This window comes from Varroa jacobsoni, unplaced genomic scaffold (genome assembly GCF_002532875.2).
Source record: "Varroa jacobsoni isolate VJ856 unplaced genomic scaffold, vjacob_1.0 scaffold_277, whole genome shotgun sequence".
Lineage (NCBI taxonomy): Eukaryota > Metazoa > Arthropoda > Arachnida > Mesostigmata > Varroidae > Varroa > Varroa jacobsoni.
Window position 1 is genome coordinate 72,596 of NW_019213179.1, and position 20,478 is coordinate 93,073.

Consider the following 20,478-nt stretch of genomic DNA (forward strand, 5'->3'; position numbering starts at 1 on the left):
TGTAGAAAGACATACATACGAACCTATATATCTGAAATGGCGATTTCACCTCGACATCGCGCGCAGCTTAAACGATGTTCCAGCTATTCTTATATGGGAAATACCTATATCTTGACCGTTTGGAACCTTTTTATCTTTTTTCCCTCTTTCTATTTTAACTATTTTAAAGCTATTGGATTTTCCCAGCCTGGAGAAGATTCGTCGTTCATTTCTGTTTTGCATAACGATCAATATCATATAATCTATTAAATATATATTTGGCTACCTGGTACAGAGATAATAAATGAGGATTGTCGGCTTCTAACTTTGTATCAATATTATATACCGTAGGCTAGATCTCTGGAGTGTTTTAGGATAAGGATTTATAAATAAAATCTTGCTTTGTCTTTGAGTTATCACAGCGCTGAGTGTGGCTTCGTTAAATGACATCAAATAATTGTCTGTTCATTGAGGACAGCCGTGTCATTTGTATTTTGAGCTGGCTAGAGTTCAGAGTCCGATAAAGGATTAGCATAATTGGTCTGGTCTGAACGGAACCTTTCTGAGGTCTCTGGCAGTGCCGTGATTAATGATTTTAGCACCACACAAGCACTTTTTGCCTCTCCTTTTGACATTCTTCCCAAAGCCTCACTCTGATTAACGTGCAATACAAGTTCATACACCGCGGTCTATTAGTCAGTAGCCTTATGGCTGTTGCAAAACCTGACCTTAAGAATTTGAAGGTAGATGTTTGTATCTGTTTATAATTTAGTTTATAATTTTTCTGAAGCACATCAAACTGAGCGTTGATACCGTAAGCAAGCTATACGTACGTTCCATTAATAGTGAAACGAGAAAACAAATGATAACATGATCTGTCGTATTGTCCCTTAAAGGCGCAGACAAAAGGCTGCGTAAAACAATCTCTAAATAGACGTTCGTAACACACTTATTATACATATGCAGATATATTTTACTGTATATTTACTGTATTTACACATACTGCATGCTATGTTGTTGCATAGATACTTTAATGAGCGACGTGAATTCTTTGAGCTAGCAAAGGCTAATCTGGGGTTATCTGGGATTCGAAACGCCTTGAGAAAATGTACTCCAAGATCGATAAACGACTTCGATTTGCCGGCCGCAGTAGCTGCTGGGTTTTCTAGTACTGCACACAGCAGATGGACTTTGAGGCCGAAGATCCGTGCTGTCCTTTGAGCAGCAACCACAAGGCTGCAACTGGCGTTAAAGGTTGAGGTCGATTCGACAAGGGAACCAACGGGCTAACAGGATGCAGCACGCCACTGCTTGGGTCCCGGTAGAGAACTAGGTTGGTCTGAGGCCCGGTCAAAACATGGAGTAGCCAAACAGCTCTGTGACATTTGCGACCTCGAAAATGCAGTTTGCAGTTGCCTTCACCTCGCTCACTTGCCCTGTGTTAGATGTTCGCCCCCGGCTTCGCCTTACCCAGGCGACTGCCCCCCCCCCCCCAGCATTTGGCCGCCTTCGGTACTTCGCCATTTTTTCTTTCTCTGTGATGGCATTTACAATGAAGCAGCTGACTTTGCGCTAGTTTGACCTGACTCGACGACCCTTCTCAGCGTTACGCTGGCTCTTTTACTACTTGCTGCCTTTGTCCGTCGCTCCGTGCCGGCAAAAATGAGCAGGGACAAACAGGCAATATAGAAAGAAGACCACTAGGAGGAGGCATGCTCTAGCAGACTGGCTGGCTTCGCCGCAAGTTTGCGCCGTTCCGAAAGAATGATTGAAAACACAGCTTGGGAGATCCGTACCCGCGTCACCACCGCTGCCATCTTCGCCGCTGCCGGTGTGACTGCGGCGACAGACGCCTTTGCAACCGCTGCCATACAATTTTAGGGAACCGACCCCGAGTCAAGGTCCCTCAATGGCATTCTGCTATTCCTATGCATTTGCGTTCTTTCGACGCGGCCGCCCTCAAGCGCTTGTCGGTCTGCTCGGCCTCCGGGGGTTTGCGAATACGCAAGCCAGCAGCCGTCAGAGATTGACAGAGAATAAATAGTTGAGAAAACCTGATAGTGATGATGCTGCTGCTGTTAGTAAGGGAAGAATAACTGAGTGAACGATGGATCTAGGGTGCACGTTGCCACTCGATACTTGTTGCTAAATTGTCTACCTAAGGTCAGACTCTAAGATAAAGGTAGCAAAGCCAGTTCAAATGTAACAAAGATCAGCGGCATCTTGTTTGTTAAAAAAAGTCCCAGAGGGACCATTCGAAGTGTATATTGAGTGTTGTGTGGCCGAGTCCATGGAATTTCGTCAGCGCTTGAACGGGAAATGAACCTGGCCTGGCAGAAGGCTTTTCGTTTATGCTCTCGGAAGGATATAGGTAATGACAATAGGTAAGGTTCCACATTAAAAAGCAAATTTAATAGTATGTTACGTAACGTAGGTGAGTATAAACGGCACTATGGCTAAGTATGTTAAAACGAGTTAGAAGGAGTTAGAGGAAGTAAGCTGATGCTCATAAATGCTTAGAATTATGAAGTAAGAGCTTTACACTCAGATGGATTAGCTCTTTCTCAGTCTTTGAAACACCCTATCAGTCTTTTGTATTGGCAAATGACATTGCAGCTCCTCTTTCAGAAACTAAGAGATTTTTAATGTGACCTATCATAAAAATATAAAGCTGTTCATGTATATTGCGTCAGTTTTTTGTCTTAGTTAGACTTTTCTAATTAAAATAGCTCCTAATTTACTGAAACGAGCAGGAAATAAAGCACGCAGTGTTAAGAAATCCTGTTTATGTGTATACATTTACAAACTTAACAATAGGGTCAAAAGACACTTAATTTTGCTTTAAATGAAGTGGAGAACAGAAACGACCTAACAAGAATCATCCTTAAAGGCCCTGCAACATTTTGGCAAACTCCTATCGAACGATAACTCGGCATAATCTATAGTTAATTAGCAGAGGACCCCTGACAACCGCAAGTAATAACAAACATTTTTAAGGAAATTATATCAAAAACTATCGACAAGCCCACAACGTGATATATATTCGTCCTAACAATGGCCGTGATACTGGACAGATAGCCTCGGGGACAATCCAGTTCCAACATTTTGTATACTTAAATCAAAAGCGAGAAAAAAGAACACAAATGGGCTAACAAATCTGCCAGTCTGCTTAGTTAATTGTGCGGTGCAGCCTGGGTAAGAAGCTTCTATATGCTAGTACTTCTTGCGCTAATGTCTGCTTTCTTCTGTGGCTGCTGTAGTCACTCTTGTATTGTACTACGATAAAGCTGGCACGTGGAAGTCAGCATGGGAGATTCGGATCGAAGGTTTTTTCCGTGGCGACAATTGTCTAACGGAGCTTTAAAATGTCGCAAGTAAACAACTGGGCTATTTGACAATTAGCTAAATGCCTTTTCCCTGTTAGAACGACGAGCTCGGCGAGGCGTTCGGTCAACTTTGCCGGTGAGTCAGTGTTGTCAGTGCTACACAGAGATTTCTTTTCATATTGAAATTGCCTTGCCACCTTTGTCGTTTCAGTAGTCATCATCTACATCCTGAGACCCTCCTTGGGCTTGAGCTAGCGTAGATCCCTAGTCTACAGTTCCCTTTAGGCAAATGGCTGCCTACCGCTTTCGTCTGGCTACCGAACCGCGAAACTACAACAACCGACAGCAACACGTTCAGCAAAATTCAGGAGAACCATGCTGTCTCGACGACCACTCCTTTCTCGTCTGGTCGCTTGTATTATGTCCCAAATGGCGTTCACTCCTTTATACTGTCGTGTTACTTCACTTCTGGCTTGGTTTGGATGCACCCTAGGATATGCTTAAGCATGAGAGTGCGGATCTTGTGAAACGAGTTAACGGCAAAGAAGTAGCCTCGACGATCACGGCCATATGCTAGAGTTACACAATGGTCAGACGAATTTGACTAGCTTTGTATGCCTTTTACCAACCAAGACGTTCCAAAGAAAGGATTATGAGGGCCGTATGCTTCTATGGGAAAAATAAACCATCGCGAAATTGTCTGTCCTAGCTGACACCAACTAAGGCAACCACCAAAAATGCCTGTCTGATTTAAACAAGATGCACCGATGTCCAGTATGTTAACGACAAACATACAGATGTTTGAAGGCGGAAACGTGCAGACGACAAGCGGTCTTTTGGCGTGCCTGCTTTACCTGATGTCGTCGAAAGACAACCGTGTCGGATATGATAATTGCCCTTTATGTCTCTATGTATTAAAAAGACCCTTGAAAGTCAGTCACTAAAAGCACTAACGTTCAAAGTCCGAATTAACAAAAAACCCTATACAACATGCTGTGTAGAGCCATGCGCATATATGTATATTTTATCTTAGGCTGATATGGGCTTTTCTATAGCTTCGACTTTTATTGCCGTTCCAGCCAAATACTCTAATAGAAATAGAACACAGACCGTTACTCTAGTAGAGACATATCGGTTAAAGCTTGCGATCTATTGTTTACAAAAGAATCAAAAAACGCTTTCCCTGGTTAAAAACAAACGCGCGGTAGTATATTTTGGTATAGCCGCTTCGCCTCCCTCGTTCACTTGTTTTCATTTTTCCTTGAAAAAATAATTAAGGTACGCAAATTATACTAAACGTTTAATGAAGAAGAGCTTATCTTGACACTTTTGAGAAATGCGGCTACATTGGCCAAAACGTTTTGCCTTTTATATGCAAGCGAGATTCAGCGATATCTTATCAATTTTTTGCCATTTGAGTATGTCAAAACTGCTGCTGACGTTATACAGGAATGACTCGTTTTTGAAAGATTTGTTAATGCGATTAAGTTGTAGTTTAACTTTTATTTAAACGTGAGAGCTACTCATAATAGAAACGCTAAGATCTGTACCTTCCGAACGTTACCTGGAGGATAATCTACGTTTCGTCGAAAAGGTTTTTCTATTTTAATTTGAAACATTTTTTTTTAAACTCAGATGCTTGCTTTTTTTGTCTCTGTACTTAAAAGCTATATTGAAATGTCAGTTTTGTGCCACACAGCAAAGCAAGCCGTAAAGAGCAATCTACTAGGCCACTACGAGGTACATCAGCAGGAGGACCCTGCGCTGTGTAATGGTGTGGATACCATCTGGAAATAGAAAGAGGAGCGTGTAAAACTATCAATTTATTACCAGGGCTGCACGTACGTTTTATAAGGGTATTACTACAAGTTGTCAGAATTCTGTTCATTTTCCGTTTAAAGCGGCTGGCTTGTCGGGCTATCGTTTGCGGCAAGTGTAACTCACATTATTAAATACGTAAATAAATAAGTTATATTATTAAAATATAACTGAATGTATGCTAAACGCTCCCCAATAATTAACTCTAATATATAATATTGTACTGTAGTGTTTACCATAAACCTAATATTATATAAGCAAGAGATCTTGTATAATTATATTAGAATGTGAAAAAATTTGTTACGATACCTTTATATAATATATTGCGAATTAGAATGGGAAAAGCCAGTGCGCTCTTGGATAGAATTTTGTTTTCCGTTGACATTTAAGACATTCGATGAGTTTATATTATGAAGGGAATTATCGCTAAAAGAAGCGTATCGTGTTAGGGAGGTAAAACACCTTCTGAGGATGCAAAGCAAAGCAGGTAAAAAATGAAGAAGCGACTCCACGATAAGTAGTATTGATGCTTGTTCTTCAACTGCTATTGTCTGCTCTGTTACAGCCCATGTCAATGGATTATCCAGTCATCGAGCCATGCTGCAAGACATCGAACGACCGCTCGGCCAGTCAGTCAGCCAGCCACGACTTGGTGTCGCTGTCACCCCCTACGTAAGCCGCTGCCTTCGTCGTCGTTGTCATCATGTGGAATCGCCCCTGGCGTTTGGTTTTGGGAAAGCTGCCAGTAGCAGCGTCGGCGTCGACTGTGTTCTCAGCTTTTACTACTGTAGTGGTGGTCGACTCCTTTCCTTCGCGTCCCCTGTTAACCCCGTTGGGATGAACTGCACTTCCACCCGGCCGGAGCTACAACTACCGCTTCCATCGCTTGTACTGCCGCAATTATCGAGCACAAGCGAGCGCCTTACAGGCAATTTTCTTTTTTCAGCTGCAATGAGACGAAGGCCACAGGATGCATGAAAAGGAAGAAAAAAAAAGCAAAGAAATTGTATTCCTGATCATAACTGTTGTAGTAGTGGTAGTGGTTGTACAATAGCGGGCCTGAGAGGGGACGAGTGTGGTTAGTAAAAAGTGCTAGAAGACTGCCAGCCTTCCGCTTTCCCGGTCTATTCTTCGTGTGTTCTTATTTGCAGGCGCTAAAAAAGCTAAATTCTGTTTTAGTGCTGTACCGCTTCACCTTGTTGAACGCTCATATTCTATAGTCGAAGAACCCGCACACTCATGTCACACTGGACAGCAGCAGGACGCAATGGCAGGTGGGCGCTTGAAGCAATGCCAGCTGTTCTCCCCAAAAGCACCCACGAACACTATTGCAGCTTCCGACCAGACTGCCTATAGCCCTGATAGTGACAGAGCAATAGCAGCGCTGGCGCATAATCAGATTGAACGTAGTTTGTGGAGCCCCGTGATAGCAAGATCATAACGTTTGTCCTATACAGGCACGCATTGCCCGTTACTTCGGGCGGCGGTTTTTTAGCTCGGTTTACTTACAATGATGGGCTTCGTCTATACTAAGGAAACTCGACCCGGGCAGTTTCACTGCCAACCGGTGCTTTGAGGGCGAAACTGGACAAGGATCATAGATCAGCTACCCAGAGCCGTGCGGGAGAAAAGCTAACATCAAAGTGCTAGTATAATACCCATAGTCGCCGCTGAAACAGTGCAGCAACAGTAGGACTAACGCTACTATCGACTGCTTGCTTAATCGCTTCACTGTCATCAACGGAAGAGGCGTTTCTCCCTCCAATCACTCCGGGACTCATCCGATTTGCCCTATTTGTGGTTCCGCTATTCGGCAGCTTTGTTCTTACTACTATTGATGGAGACCTTCACGATCTGTGCGAATATATGCGTGAGCAAGAACAAGGAGTATTTTCGATATTTCAGACACGCCAGAGCATGTGCGCTGCATAAGAGCTCCTCTGACTGGCTGTGTGCACTCATCGGTTTCACCAGCCGCTGTCGCTGCAAATTCCAGTTTGAAGCAACGTGAAGCGATATGGCCTCGGAACGGAGACGGAGGCGTTATTGTCGCTCTATCGATGGTTCGCTAAGCGTCAACTTTCCATCGCGCGGACCCCCACGGGCACTCTAGGTCGCTCTTCTTTGCCATTGCCTTTTCTCTAGCTGAGCCGCCCGCCTGATTCACTCGCCCCTTCTGCCTCCAAAGCCGCCCTCACCCTAATGCTTTATTCTTTTCTATTCCATTTATCATCTATCTACAGTCATGAATCGTTCAATTCCTTCCCTTCTTTTTAGCCCTGTTCGCCTCCGCCACCGTCCCTTTGCTTACGTCAAGTCGCCCACAGCTCCCCAGGATGTTGCTAGCATTTTTGAGCTTTTTGTCCTCCACTTCGCCCTATTTGAGCCGTCTCTTTTCCTATTTCACTACTGCTTATACTCTCTAAGTCTTCTGGAACACCCGTAGTTGAAGGCTTTGCTACAATGCGAACAGGGTCCAGTTAAGCTATTCAATGACTGAGGAACGGAGAGAGGATACATGTATAGGTCAGCTGGCGGAATTGGCAGCGCTTAGCATGGCCGGGGCGATCGTTCAACCCGGTACTACTGCCGTCGCTGAACACTACCGCTACTGGAATAGAGAAGAGCCGACGCTGATCTGAACGTTGATAATATGGTCCCATTATTTTAATTATGCTTCCTTTGCGTAAAAAAAGCTGAACATAAAGGGAGACAGAGAAACAAGCTAAACAGCATCAACGGGCTCCGTACGTTTGCTCTAAAGTGATGAACAGAAGCAATAGAGATGTTGGAAAGGAGAGTATCAATGAAAAACTGAAGTAAAAAAAGTTTTCTGAAAAGTGGGTAAAACGGGCTCGCTAGGAGTTCGTGTGACAAAATGATGGTTGAAGATTATGGCCATATTTTAGAAAACGATAAAACGAACTAGAAAAATCGGAAGCGTACGCATGGTGATCTTTTCTAGAGACTGCAAGGCTCCAAATAGAAAAGAACTACGGGTGATTACTATATAGATGATGTTTTATCAGGGATCGTCTCAGTTAAGGTCTCAAGGTACCCAAATATTGAAACGGTGTCTGGACAGAAACAATGAGGGTTACCTATAGCGATACGTACACTTACCTCGAATCATTAATGCGAACGCAAAAAGCGCAAAATAAGTAAGTGATCAATTCTATTGGTGATCTTAGTTTCTTAACTTACCTGAAAATACCAACGTGTTATCAATGTAACCGATAAACATGTTCTAGATAATGTTAAATATCTTTCTGCAGATTCTTTTAAAAGCTCGTCATGCAGATCGAGTTTTTAGTAGCTGGGGGCTTTCTCGGGCCCTTTAGCTCCTTAATGAGCTTTCATTGAAACCAAAATCGGGCTCGATTTGAAGACGCAAACGACACAAGAAGGAAGTGGAGGGCGATACGTAGCCCTTTGCTGATTTGACTTGACGGGCAGTAGACCCCCAAAGAACCCAAAAACCTCGCAATTGTGAAGGAAGAAACGCAACGGACAAACGGTACGTTGCTGTGCCATGTCAAAAGTCAAAATCTATCGAGTAAGGACGACGCGTTCAGTGAAGTCTTTCTCTCTTTCATATATTCCCCCTACTTGGTATCTGGTTCTAAATTTCTGAAGTGGCTCTTTACCTGTAGACTCTGGGCGATTTACAGCGTGGGTTAACGTAGGCATCGCTAATAGTCTAAAATAAACAGATAATTATGGTCAGTAAAACGAGAAGATCAAGCTACACGTACTTTGCGTTGCGATTACTACTATATACGTATTACAGACTGGTTATCAGATTAGCTGTTATTTCTGTCCTTTCCGCCAGTCTTCCCAAAACTTAAAAAAACTCCGATATTTCTTCGGCCTAAACACGAAGTTCAATAACGATCAACGATAACTAACTTACACCACGAAAAGAGCAACGCTCCCGATGAGGGTTTTATTATTCGTGGCCAAATGGCTTAAGATCCACGTGGAACGGGTAGGGAGCGCCTGCTTTTTCGTGCCCGCCTATCTGAGCGCGTGCATGCACGAAACACGCACTGGAATGTGTTTGTTTTTAGCGTCGCTTATGTCTGAGCAACGTCAGGATGTTTGACCATAACGGCAGTTTCAGCTGCCGAAACGACGAAGACGGCAGCAGCGCTCATGGCAACGGCTGCTGCGGCAAGAGGGCTCACAGCGACGGAAGTCACCATCTATTTTTAGATAAACTTGTTTAACTTTCCATTCCCACTTTCCTCGATATTACCCCTCTCACTCGCTACTCCAGTCGTGTTTAAGAAATAAAAGAGCCCTTGGACTAGCTTGCGCCAACAGCAGCAGCTATCGCTACCGCAGACGCCATAGAGAAGAGCGTGAACGTCTGGCTGTATACCTAATTTGGCCTACAGCCTGCCGTTTACGCAGAAAGCTTAGCAGCGACAGCGGACAGCTGTAGTGGTACCGGTGACGACAGTCAACATCAAATTAATTTCAATAGTTGTTTTCCGTGGTCCAATCAGTGGATTTTATCGACGTTGCTTGACTGTTCCATCGCATGAGAGAGTTAATGACTGCTCTGAGTATGCGTTCTCGTCTTAGGCAGGAGCTAGCCCTGTCACGCACCTAACCATTTCGTCTAGTTAAGCCTGGCCTAGAGGTGTCCTACGTGCTTTAAATTTCAGAGGTAGGTCAAGTTAGGCCTAACTGCCTGCCAGCCATGAAACAGTAGAAACTAGAACCATAATGGCTTTTGTCTCAATCATCCTGCTATTCCCGCCATCTCTATTGCGACAGTGCGGTTCACCGTCAGAATTAAGGTTGCGCTGATCCATAAGACAGCCGATTCGACAAGAACAAGTAAACAGTATGATTACAACTATCTGCTCGAAAAGAAAATATAGGCGGAAAAAATTGACTCAGCACAGATCCATATCTGTACAGATGTACAGTAATCAGGTGACTTCAATCGATCGAGGAGTCCAATAGTGGGGTGATGCAGGAAGGTGGCCAAGAAAATGATAGATTATTGATTTTCCTATAATGTTACACATTACAGCGAGTCCTTGCGCGGCTCAAACTCAAAAGAAAGATATTTACGAAGTACCATTTCAACGTTTGACACTGTAATTCATTCTCCATCATTTCGTGAAGAGAACGTTGTGTGAAAGCATACATGGAAGCACCTCATTAGATATTTCATTGTACTGGTGTTGCGCCCAAAATTTCTAATTTCAATCAACTGATTAGAATCAGAATCGATATAAACCGTGAAAAACTACTACATGTTTGTATAATCAGACTAGAAATGTGGGAAACGCATGAGAGGTTCGGTTGTAATTAAGGAAAGTTCACTTAGAACCTCCCATTCAGTTTGTGTATGCTCTCAAAGAACACACTCTTCCTGCAGTCACGATTCGACAGCAGTTAAGAAAGCGGCACGATATATCTATTACCTTATATGAAGTAACAGACGCGACCAAGCGATGCGGGCATAACTTACTATGCAATACCGATTTTACAGCCTGATAATAATCAGCAAAGTAATTTTACCCTGCTAAAAAATCGCAGCGTTTCTATTATCCTGTCCCCTATTCTAGCACATTTGGCAATAGACCAGTTAGCAGGGATATGCGGTAACGCGTAGCAACTGTATCGTGACAATGCTAGAAGAACGCTGATGCGTTGGTTAATTCAACTCTGCGCATGGCACCGCACAATGCCGATAGATGTCTGGTCCTTCATGAGTCATGGCATATATGAATAGAGACAGTGGACCGGGCCTTGAAAAGGCAAGTCTCATTCCACATTTTTCTTGTTGACATAAGTGCTTGCCGTCGACAAACTTGGCAACGTAAGTTGAGCTCGTTGATATAGTTGACCTCAGAGAGGGTCGTCCGTTTTCTGCGTTAGACTATAATGCCGGCAACAGATAGACCCTCTGGTAGCCAACAAATCTCGAAAGAGTGTCCGGTGAGTACCTGTACAACAAAGGAGACTTACGTTACGGAAAGTGTATTATATTCGCCTTTGCTGAAGATCCAAACAGAAGAGTAGAAAATTCGTTTTGCGTAGAAAGTACGATATTCCTATTCCGAGGGGACTATCACAGAAGATGCCGTTACGTAATTGTTCATCGTTCATAATCGTTGATAATTGAAGCAGGGTTACAAGGTATAACGTGACCTATAAACGAGTGCGTTAACACAGTCTAGGGCTACACGAATGGACCATTTGCTGGGCGATCCAGACTTATGGAGGCATGCATGCTGCCTCAGTCTAGAAATTGATGGGTCTGTAGTTTTTTCTAAGCAGGCCACGTGATACCACTGTGACAATGAATAGTAGTTGGATATTCAATTTTCGTATTTACTCTCCTACGTACACGTGCAGAAACAATATAACATTTACAGAATTGTACAAGTCATCAATTCTACACGTAAGCGCTAAGCAACGGGAATTGTGAAGTTCCATAAACATACTCGCATAATTGAGCCGTTCACGGTGAGAAATGGACCTGGTAGGCCAGCCTTATTGTATCAATCAAATTGTATATCACACTTTTGAAATTACAGATGAATATTTTCCAAACGGTATACAGATATATCCACTGTTCAAACAATCGCTAACCGAAAACGAATCTCACGGGTTTCTCCCAACCATAAGTATGAACCGAATTCGAATGAACCGGCTGGTACAGATAAGGTCTTCTTTTCCTGATTCAAACGTTCGAATTATGTTTGCCAGGTACAAATCAAGAATGATGAACAGAGTACGGAGCCTTGCGCTTGCTAAAACCGTTGCTGGCCAGAGTCGAAAGGCTAAAGACGGAAAAAGTATAGTCCTGGCCTATACGATAAGCGTGCATTATTCGATGACTGAATGGCTCTTTCTCATTGACACTGGATCTTGCCCTTGGGATATGGTTACCTGAAATGCTATAAATGTAAGCTCAGTAATCTGGAGGATATTTTCCGTTGCGAAAACATAGTTGTCATATATTTTTGTTTTGCAATCGTGGTGTTAATATGGAGCACGCTGGAGATTGACGATTTGGTCCGCAATATACAGAAGAGTATCGGTATTTAGAGAAGACAGGTATGTCTATCCTAGAAAAATATGGTTAAAATTTCAGCTAGCTGATCTTAGTTTACTATTTACTAAAATGTTTTGTCTCTCTTGGAGATAGCCTGTAAAAAGTGTAACATTTGAACAAAAACGAGGTCTCAAGAAAAATTATTAATATCGCAAATTTATTTATCGCACAAATAATTAATATAAACTTATATGTGCTTTTTAACATTTCTATAACCCTTCTTATAGCGTACAGGTGTGAAATGCTGGCGGAACCGTTTTCCCTGTTTATATCTGCCAAGATAGCCCTCATTTTGCGCGAATCTGAACAAGGGCTTCTTTCGTTTGATAGTCCAATATTAACGATAACAGTAATAGTATTAAGGTTAACAAACTATTTTTATTACCATCTTTCCTAAGCAAAACCGACCATTGTAACTGTCCCTACTGAATGTGACTTAATCGTTTGAGCGAATCTGTTTCGACCGGTTTACCGCTGTTCATTACCATTTAGCAATTACCAAACCACCTATATCACGAACCAGAAGTAACTGTTTTTACTTTTTTGTTTTAAAGTTAATACACTCAAATTAATCGTGTTAAAAAAAACCATAACAACCCCATCTCGGTACTACTCTTTCCTTCTAGCTCGACCACGTCAAATTGGGTGCAGCTGTTTTTGATGCGTAGTGTGATACAGTGATTACACTATAATGGGTAAGCCGACGCCGCTTCCGCCACCTTTAACGCGCTAGTTGGTTGCTCATAGGCTCGCTACTAGCAGCCAAGGGGCAACACAAACTGAACAGAAGCATAGTCCCCTTTGTACCCGCTCCGGCCACGACACCCCATCAGACTTAACCCCACGAGCCATTTTCGCTACGCAGTCTTGGCTGGTAGATCGTAAGCGCCTTCCCATCCTGTTGCCGCACTTATCTAACTCGTAGCGCGTTACATATATCTTCGTTTTGCGAGGCTTGCACTTTCGAGCAGAAAGCCGTTGCACGCAACACTAGCAAATTAGCGAAGGAAAGAATGAAAAAGACTCACTTTTAGCCTAGGTCCGCTACCTTGTTTGTTGTTTTTCTCTGGTTTTGCTGAACGACAAGTTTGAAGATGTCGCTTTGGGTGCCTTCTCTTTGAGCTGTGACGCTGTCCCTAAAAACGACCTTCTTTCACTGCTTATCAAAAACTTTCAAAGAGCTTTCGTGCAATCCAATGGCACGAAAAGTCGAAGATACTTGTTCCTTATGAATCTAGGCTTGTCACTCCCTAAGCATATATTTCTTATTTTGCCACGAAGTACTCACATAGAAGCCCGCTTAGAAATAAAGTCATTGCGTGTCATTTGCTGTTGTTGAGGTTGCCATCTCGAGGAAAATAACTAATGGTAGGCTGAATGCGGTATTACCGAGCAGAGCGCTCGGACCAAGATGATTGATGTTTGCTGTGCCACGTGCGTTCTATCGAATCCCGATCTCAGATCCGGTTCTTTTTGTCTGTCCGTCTCGGAAAGAGTAGATGAGGCTCATTCTGCTTATGGCACTTGACATTTTGATTTGCATTGGACAAATGAATGAATGGTAAATCAATTTTGACGCACACACTAATTCCGCCTTTTACAATGACTTTCATAGTTGAACAGATGCGCGGTTAGACATCGTGGCGAATGTGTAAACAACTGTCTACTTTGCAAACAAATAAAAATAGAGAAGTGACATAAAATAAGGGTGTCTGGAATCGACAGATCGTCGGAAACGATCCTATCGATAACAACCAAGCGCACCAATAAATGGAAAGAAGAAGGCGTAGTGTACTTCTCAGCTTATCGATTGCAATATGGCCTACTAGGTCGATGAATATTTTGTGACTACGAGCACCCCTGTAGTATCACTACAACTACTAATAAACATGTTTTTTCACCTTTGGTCCCCGACCCACACTTTGCCTTAGCTTCTATTGGCTCGTGAAAATAAACCCGAATTTAGGCGGTAGGTGCAGACTTTTATCTTGACTGTTGACTGCGTTGATGGTGACGTCTCGCCTCGCCCGAGGCAACATGGCACGCGCTGTGTACAAGAGCACGACGCTGATGGCTTGTTGGCTGGTAGAACTGCTACTACAGCTGCTGCTGCTGCTGCTGGCCGTGCTTTTCTGTCAGTGCTTGACATACGGCCAAACGAATACGGCCAGTCAGTACAAGGAAGCCGTTTGTCAAACGGCGATCCTTGTATGTGTATATGCGTGTCTGCAGATGGCAAAGACCGGGGCGTGCACATCTACGACCACAATAAAAGTCGTAATGGCCAAGCTGTGCAAGAAAGACTGCTACCGACCCACCGTTTACCCATTTTCCACAGCCGTCAGCCATTCCGGTAAGTTCTACCGTTTGCCTGCCACTCCGTCTAGCGAGAGAATATGATTCAGGAACGTTAGTGGTACCGCGAGTAAAACATTTTTAGAAGGTTACCTAAAAACTTGCTATTTCAAGAGCATTCCGAGTGCAGCGGAAGTGGGAGTCAGTCATGCTATCGTGGTAGCCAAATTCACTTGAGCACTAGGTATTATTCGAAGCGGGAACTGTTTACGGCACGTGCACCCCTAGATGATCTTTACGGCTATTCGCCAGTATCATTGATTGTAATGATCGTTCATCGAACACTTGACAACATTCATTGTTAACATGATTTGCCGTCTAGAAATTTATATAGATTATGTAGAAATATCGCTACTACCACATGTTAACATTCTGACAAGACCTAACGTAAACTAGTTACTCAATGCTCGTTCATGCGGTTTCGTCGGTGTATGGGCTTCTTTACTTCATTCAGTTCAATGAATCCCATAAATAAGCATTATGTGTGCTTGTGTACATATGCATCTCTGAATATGTGTACTGAAAAGCAAACATGTAAAAAAAGTTTTATGTTGGTTAAAGTTTTAATATTTCTCTACTTTTGATGAAGAGATAACGTTACACCTATTAACTCGGAATTCGTCAGCCGTTAAAATAATACTCTAGGGAGGATTATCTGTTTTACGACGTACCGTTTGTCTGCTGGTTCTGTTATGTGTTCACTGTTTGTAGAGAAAAAGTTCCTTTACAGATTTCGAGCCTTCCTATGTTCCTTTTGTATTCACTGTATATGTTGTATAATTCACTGGCTAGCAACGCGTGCCATAATAACACAGCAACGGAAAAATACAGTACGAACTAAGAAAAACCGCTACCACCTGTGAACCATCGCAACCCACAAAGGCGCGCCAAGGTTGTTAGGAGCAAGCCTTGCCATTACCTGTCAGACAGAACACAGGCCCAACGGATCGGTCAGGCTGATACAACAGCTGGCAGTCATATTTCATTGCTGTTGTTTACCAGAGAATTGTTACGATACTTTACAGCGTTCTGATTAGTGGCGACGATAGGGGGTGTGGACGGCAAATGCATCTGCTCTGTCTTGTCAGCAGGGCCTCAATTTTCACACTTCTTTTCAATCGCAGATCATCATTTTGTCGTGGCAATGATGACATCTTACTCACAATATCAGCAAAACAGATAAGTTCTCGTTACAGGATCCTCGTCTTTATTAAAGTGTCGGCATGGGGTTAAAAAGGGAGGTTCTGCCCCCTTTAACCCCCCTCTTTACCTCAGTCACACTCGTCTCCCCTTTTTGTCATTTTTCTGAATGAATATGTCCGCTTCTTGCATGTTTTGTCGCACACAATCGAACTTGTTTCGCACGAAACTGTTCGTGCGCGAACGCTCACCGCGAGTTGTAGGCAGGAGGCGTGCGTTCAGCTAGTTAACTAAGCAGTCTAAGGGTCTGGCAGAAGAAAGACATCTGGCGTACGACGATTAAATGATGACGCGATAATCAATAGATGATGAGTTCATTCCAAACAAGCTGCAGGAGCTACTGCCGTTCAGCTGCGTCCCATCATTGCTCCGCTGTCCACCGAATGTCAAACAAACAAAGGGTTTTATCCGGGAGAAGACCGGCAGCAGTATTGACAATAGTTACTTAAGCTCCTGTAACCGTAGTGGCAGCCATATTGGAAAAGTAATAGATTTACCATTTTGTTCAGCCTTTGCAGACTAGTAGTAACATGGAACGAGAAAGCTGGGCCAACGAAAAACAACCATTATTTTTCTTGTTAGAAGGCCGACCAGCGAGTGGACAGGGTAGGACAAGGGGACACAGGGTGCACCAACGAACGCTCTTCGAACCGCCCAGCTAGTTTCCGAACCTGGGACGGTTGGACCTAACCCGCTTCGACCCTTTCAGAAAAGCCTTTTTCTAAGTGCTTCCTGTTCATAATAGCGTCGGGCCAATAGGCCGTGACACAGCCACCGGTGACGCGACAATAGCAGCAGCAGCCGCCGCCGTCGTCGTCCTTGTTATGACCACCGTCGTTACCCTGCTCATAGTTACATCATCGTATCATCCCATCTCCAACCGACACATACGCAGAGAGGGGCACACAGTACCGGAAACACGCAGAAGCAAATGAAAAAATAATAGACTTCTTTCTGACAACCGTGTTTTCGTGAAGGGTCCTTTCTTTCGAAGGCGAACGGACCAAAACAAAACAACGCAATACCTGTAGATAGTCCACATGCGAAAAAAAAAGCATCGAGATGAGTAGTCGCTACAAAAGCTAGCTGATTTTCGGGGGGCCAGTACCATATTTTATTAACAGTAAATTCGTGTTTGATTTACAAAATGACACTCGTACACAGCTACACCAACTGGATAGCGTTTTACATCAAACAGCTCTTTCGGCAGAGATCTAATGCATGGATTTGAAGGATGGCGTTGGTACGACTCGCAGATTATGACCTTGACTAAGCGCCAAAACGACAATTTCAGCGTAAATATTTAATAGAGGCAAACAATTTGATAGTCAGCCAATGAGTTTCCAGAAAATAAATCACAAAAAACTGCCGATTCGGATGCGGTTAGAGTATAAACCCCTAATCGTTGATCGGTATATATTGTCAAAGATTTACTCCTTAGAGTGTACACGAAATGTAAGCAGTGTTATGGCATCTAATTAATACTATTTACAGTGTCGCTTCCTGTGTCACTGTGCTCTTCACGGAACACGTCACTGTGGCCAATTATCGCCGGCTGATGCAGATAAACAGGTGACAGTATAAATCAAGCCAAAAGCAGCAAGTTAAAACAATGCAAACACGGCTAAACGAAGAGTCTGTTATCCCGCTGGTACGAGTTATAGCTGTACGAATGGCGGTGTCATCCGCCAAGAAGAAGTAGGCGACAACAGTGAACGAAGGGAAAATATTGTCCATCTCGGGCCATGACGACGTCAAAGCAGCAGCCAAAACGGCAGATGCGATGAGCCTCTGAAAGCGGTCCGGTGGCCTTATAGCAGGCTCGGTTCCGGGCCTTGGCCACCGGGACCAGGCCGATTTACTGGTGCCTATGAAGTGGTATGACAGGACCTCAAACGTAGAGCGGGAAGCAGTGCAGGAGCAGCCGAGCGGACATTTTCCCACGCTGTCTTTCCTGTTGCCCTCTAGTACCTTCGTTTCCGCGTTTGGTGTCGCACGTAACGTACAAGAATAATAACGAGAACCCGGGAAAAAGCTCAAGGCAAGCTTCGCAAAGCAGCTAACCAGACGCTAGGGGCCATCAACTCGAGGGGCGAACAAGCTACCATGGACCAAACAGGCGAAGCCCACTGAATCAAATCCGCTGCCGCTGCCGTTATCTCATCCAGCGTGGCAGGCTAGTCTCATCCGATTCTGCCCTGTCCATCCCCAGTACATCAGATATGTTTTCTTTTGAGTTTACTAGCAGCAAGGATTAGGTTGATCCTACATACTCGCAGGATCCTCCTAGTCGACCTCTGAACAACACAACCACCTGCTGCACCAGTGGTTGAGAAGTGATTCCGTGTTTCCGACTAATCACGCGTTGTCCGTCGACCCAGCATCCCAGTGACCTCGTATTCGAGTTCATGCCGGGTGCGAAGTAAACTACAGCAGGTCCCAAGGCGATGGTAAAGTAAGGAAAATATAGAAAATATTAAAACATCTCTCAGTGTACACGCACAGATAGGACACTCACCAGCTCAAATACTCTCTGTAGAAAAAGGTGATGGAAACGCCGGCGGCATCCAACCTGTGAACCATCGAGAAAAAAGTGACCACGACGACGATTACCTGCATCCATCTAGCGAAATCTACAGGTGACAGTTGCGTCCCCTGGTCGCCGTAACGGCTCATAATGGTCGATTCTGCCCGCCGATGTGCTATCCGCGCGCGCATTCATAACGCGCAGACACACAAGCACATATCCTTTCTCATCGGAACAGAAAACACAACGTTGGAGGAGCGTGAGAAAAAGGGGATTCATAAAAAGTGCTGTAGCGGTAGTAAAAGCGACGCAGGAAACAAGCAGGAGTCGCCAGAAGCACTCCGCATCCGCGTCGCGTTCGAGTCGCTAGAACAGCTGGCGTCACCTACTGCCGTTTGCTGACCCGCTTCGCTTATGCATTCGTTCCGCTGTTCGATGTACCGCTAACAACGGCTAATAGTTTTATTATCGGCCCACACTATACCGGTATCTTAATATCTGTAGCGAAGAAGCTACATGCATCTGATGGCTTAATGGGAATGAAGGAGAGTGACGAGGCGTGATTATACCGGTCTCAAAATAAGCCATCAGAGATTACTTTATTTCATAATAGAACCGATTTTCATATTTACTTATACATTGGCTTCCTATAATAGCCCACAAGAGCAAAAGACGATCGCGGGAAACGTAATATACTGCTATCAGTCGTTTGTAGATAATTACGCCGATTTTGTTTCGTGTAAGTATCTTCTGTGGAACGTCAGCTCGATGGTACTATAGTGATCAGGAAACCATTTAAAAAGCGCGCTTTTCTATTTGACGACCTCAAGAATGCCGAGCACAGGGTCGTTCAAACTCAGACTCACCGTAGCTTGAGAAGTCCTCACAAACTGGTGATTTCAAGCTGACCCCCAGTTTCCCTCCAGTGTGAAGGTATCTTCGGATTCACCTACCTGAGTATCTTCGAAGAGCGCATCCTTCGGTATGGTTGTAGGAACCAGCTTGGATCCTGTGTAGTACTCCAGTCAGTTAGCGGATGTCCGGGACTTAGTGGCAATACAGCGGTAAAATCTACCAGAAAACTTTAGATAGGTGTCTCCCACCGATGGCTTAAGAGGAAGCTATACTGTTCAGATAGCTCTCTCTCGCTTTCTCCCTCTATCGAATGGTCCGGTTTTCCCGTCAGGCTGTAACGCGACGGCTTGCTCCGTTGCGTCTTGATACTTTCCAATGCTTTTTAACGGTTTGAATTAGTAAGCCCAGATCGCCTCTGTCATGCTTCTCAGTAAATGCTATCGAATAACATAAGCCCACCTTTGTGCAATAAGGTAAATGAAATTCAAATTTTTAATTGAATTTAATTCAAGGTTTTAATTAAAAATGTATATTTATTTGTTAATTCCAGTTAAACATGCATAGCTATACTCCAAATCATAGCTACTAATATACCGATAACAGGGATAATAACTGAATAAATCTAATGTCACGATCTGTAGGAAGTGAAGTTTAACACCGACTCAAATGTATCGTAATAAAAAAAAATGACTACAAACGTTATTAATCGCCAGACAAAGAAAAAAACTAAAAATAAATTAAACTGCATGCAAAAAAATTAGTATAGCGGACCTATTCAGGCTTAGCGCGTACAATACGTGCACTCAGCAGTAGAAAATATTCTGTTATATTCGAGTGATGAGCACGGCCGAAGTAATGATGCACGGTTGTCCTTGAATCAATTGGTTATCCTTATAACTTATGTTAACCTTATGACTTTTACGGTTCCGATGTGAATAACCTAAATATATTACATTTAATAAATACATTACATATAATGGCCCTTCTGAAAAATTGAAGGAGGGAAAAGGTTAGCCAATGAAGTAGATGAGTGTGGCTCTCCACCCCCCCCTTCGGTCGGAGCGTACGATTAGCGGTTCGCTCTGTCGTGTGGGTTGAACTTTTGATTACGTTCAATATTGAATCTCTTCGGGCTTTGGCCATAGCCTTGGAGAAGCGACCACGATCAACTGCCCGTTTGCATAATCACCGTTCCTGAATGGGTTCTCGGCCGGAATTGACGTCATGGCGACTATACGCTTGGTCATGGTTCTTATTATATATGCGCATAAAATGCATGTGTTCTATTGTATATATGAACCAAGTTTACAATATAAACCGGCTGAAACCTATAT

The 20,478-nt window shown here is 43.7% G+C and overlaps 1 protein-coding gene across 3 annotated transcripts in view; it reads right to left on the reverse strand.

Moving 5' to 3' along the window:
- Nucleotides 1–20,478, reverse strand: part of LOC111258940 (uncharacterized) — a 140,768-nt gene that overhangs the window by 61,503 nt on the left and 58,787 nt on the right. For 2 of the 3 annotated variants that reach the window (XM_086967657.1, XM_086967656.1), the window contains exon 5: nt 4,546–6,069. The exons of the other annotated variant lie outside the window; for it this stretch is intronic. In XM_086967657.1, coding sequence (XP_086823783.1) covers nt 5,906–6,069 — 164 coding nt within the window. In that variant the 3' untranslated portion in view covers nt 4,546–5,905. Of the gene's footprint in view, nt 1–4,545; nt 6,070–20,478 lie in introns of those variants that run through there. 3 annotated transcript variants of the gene reach the window in all.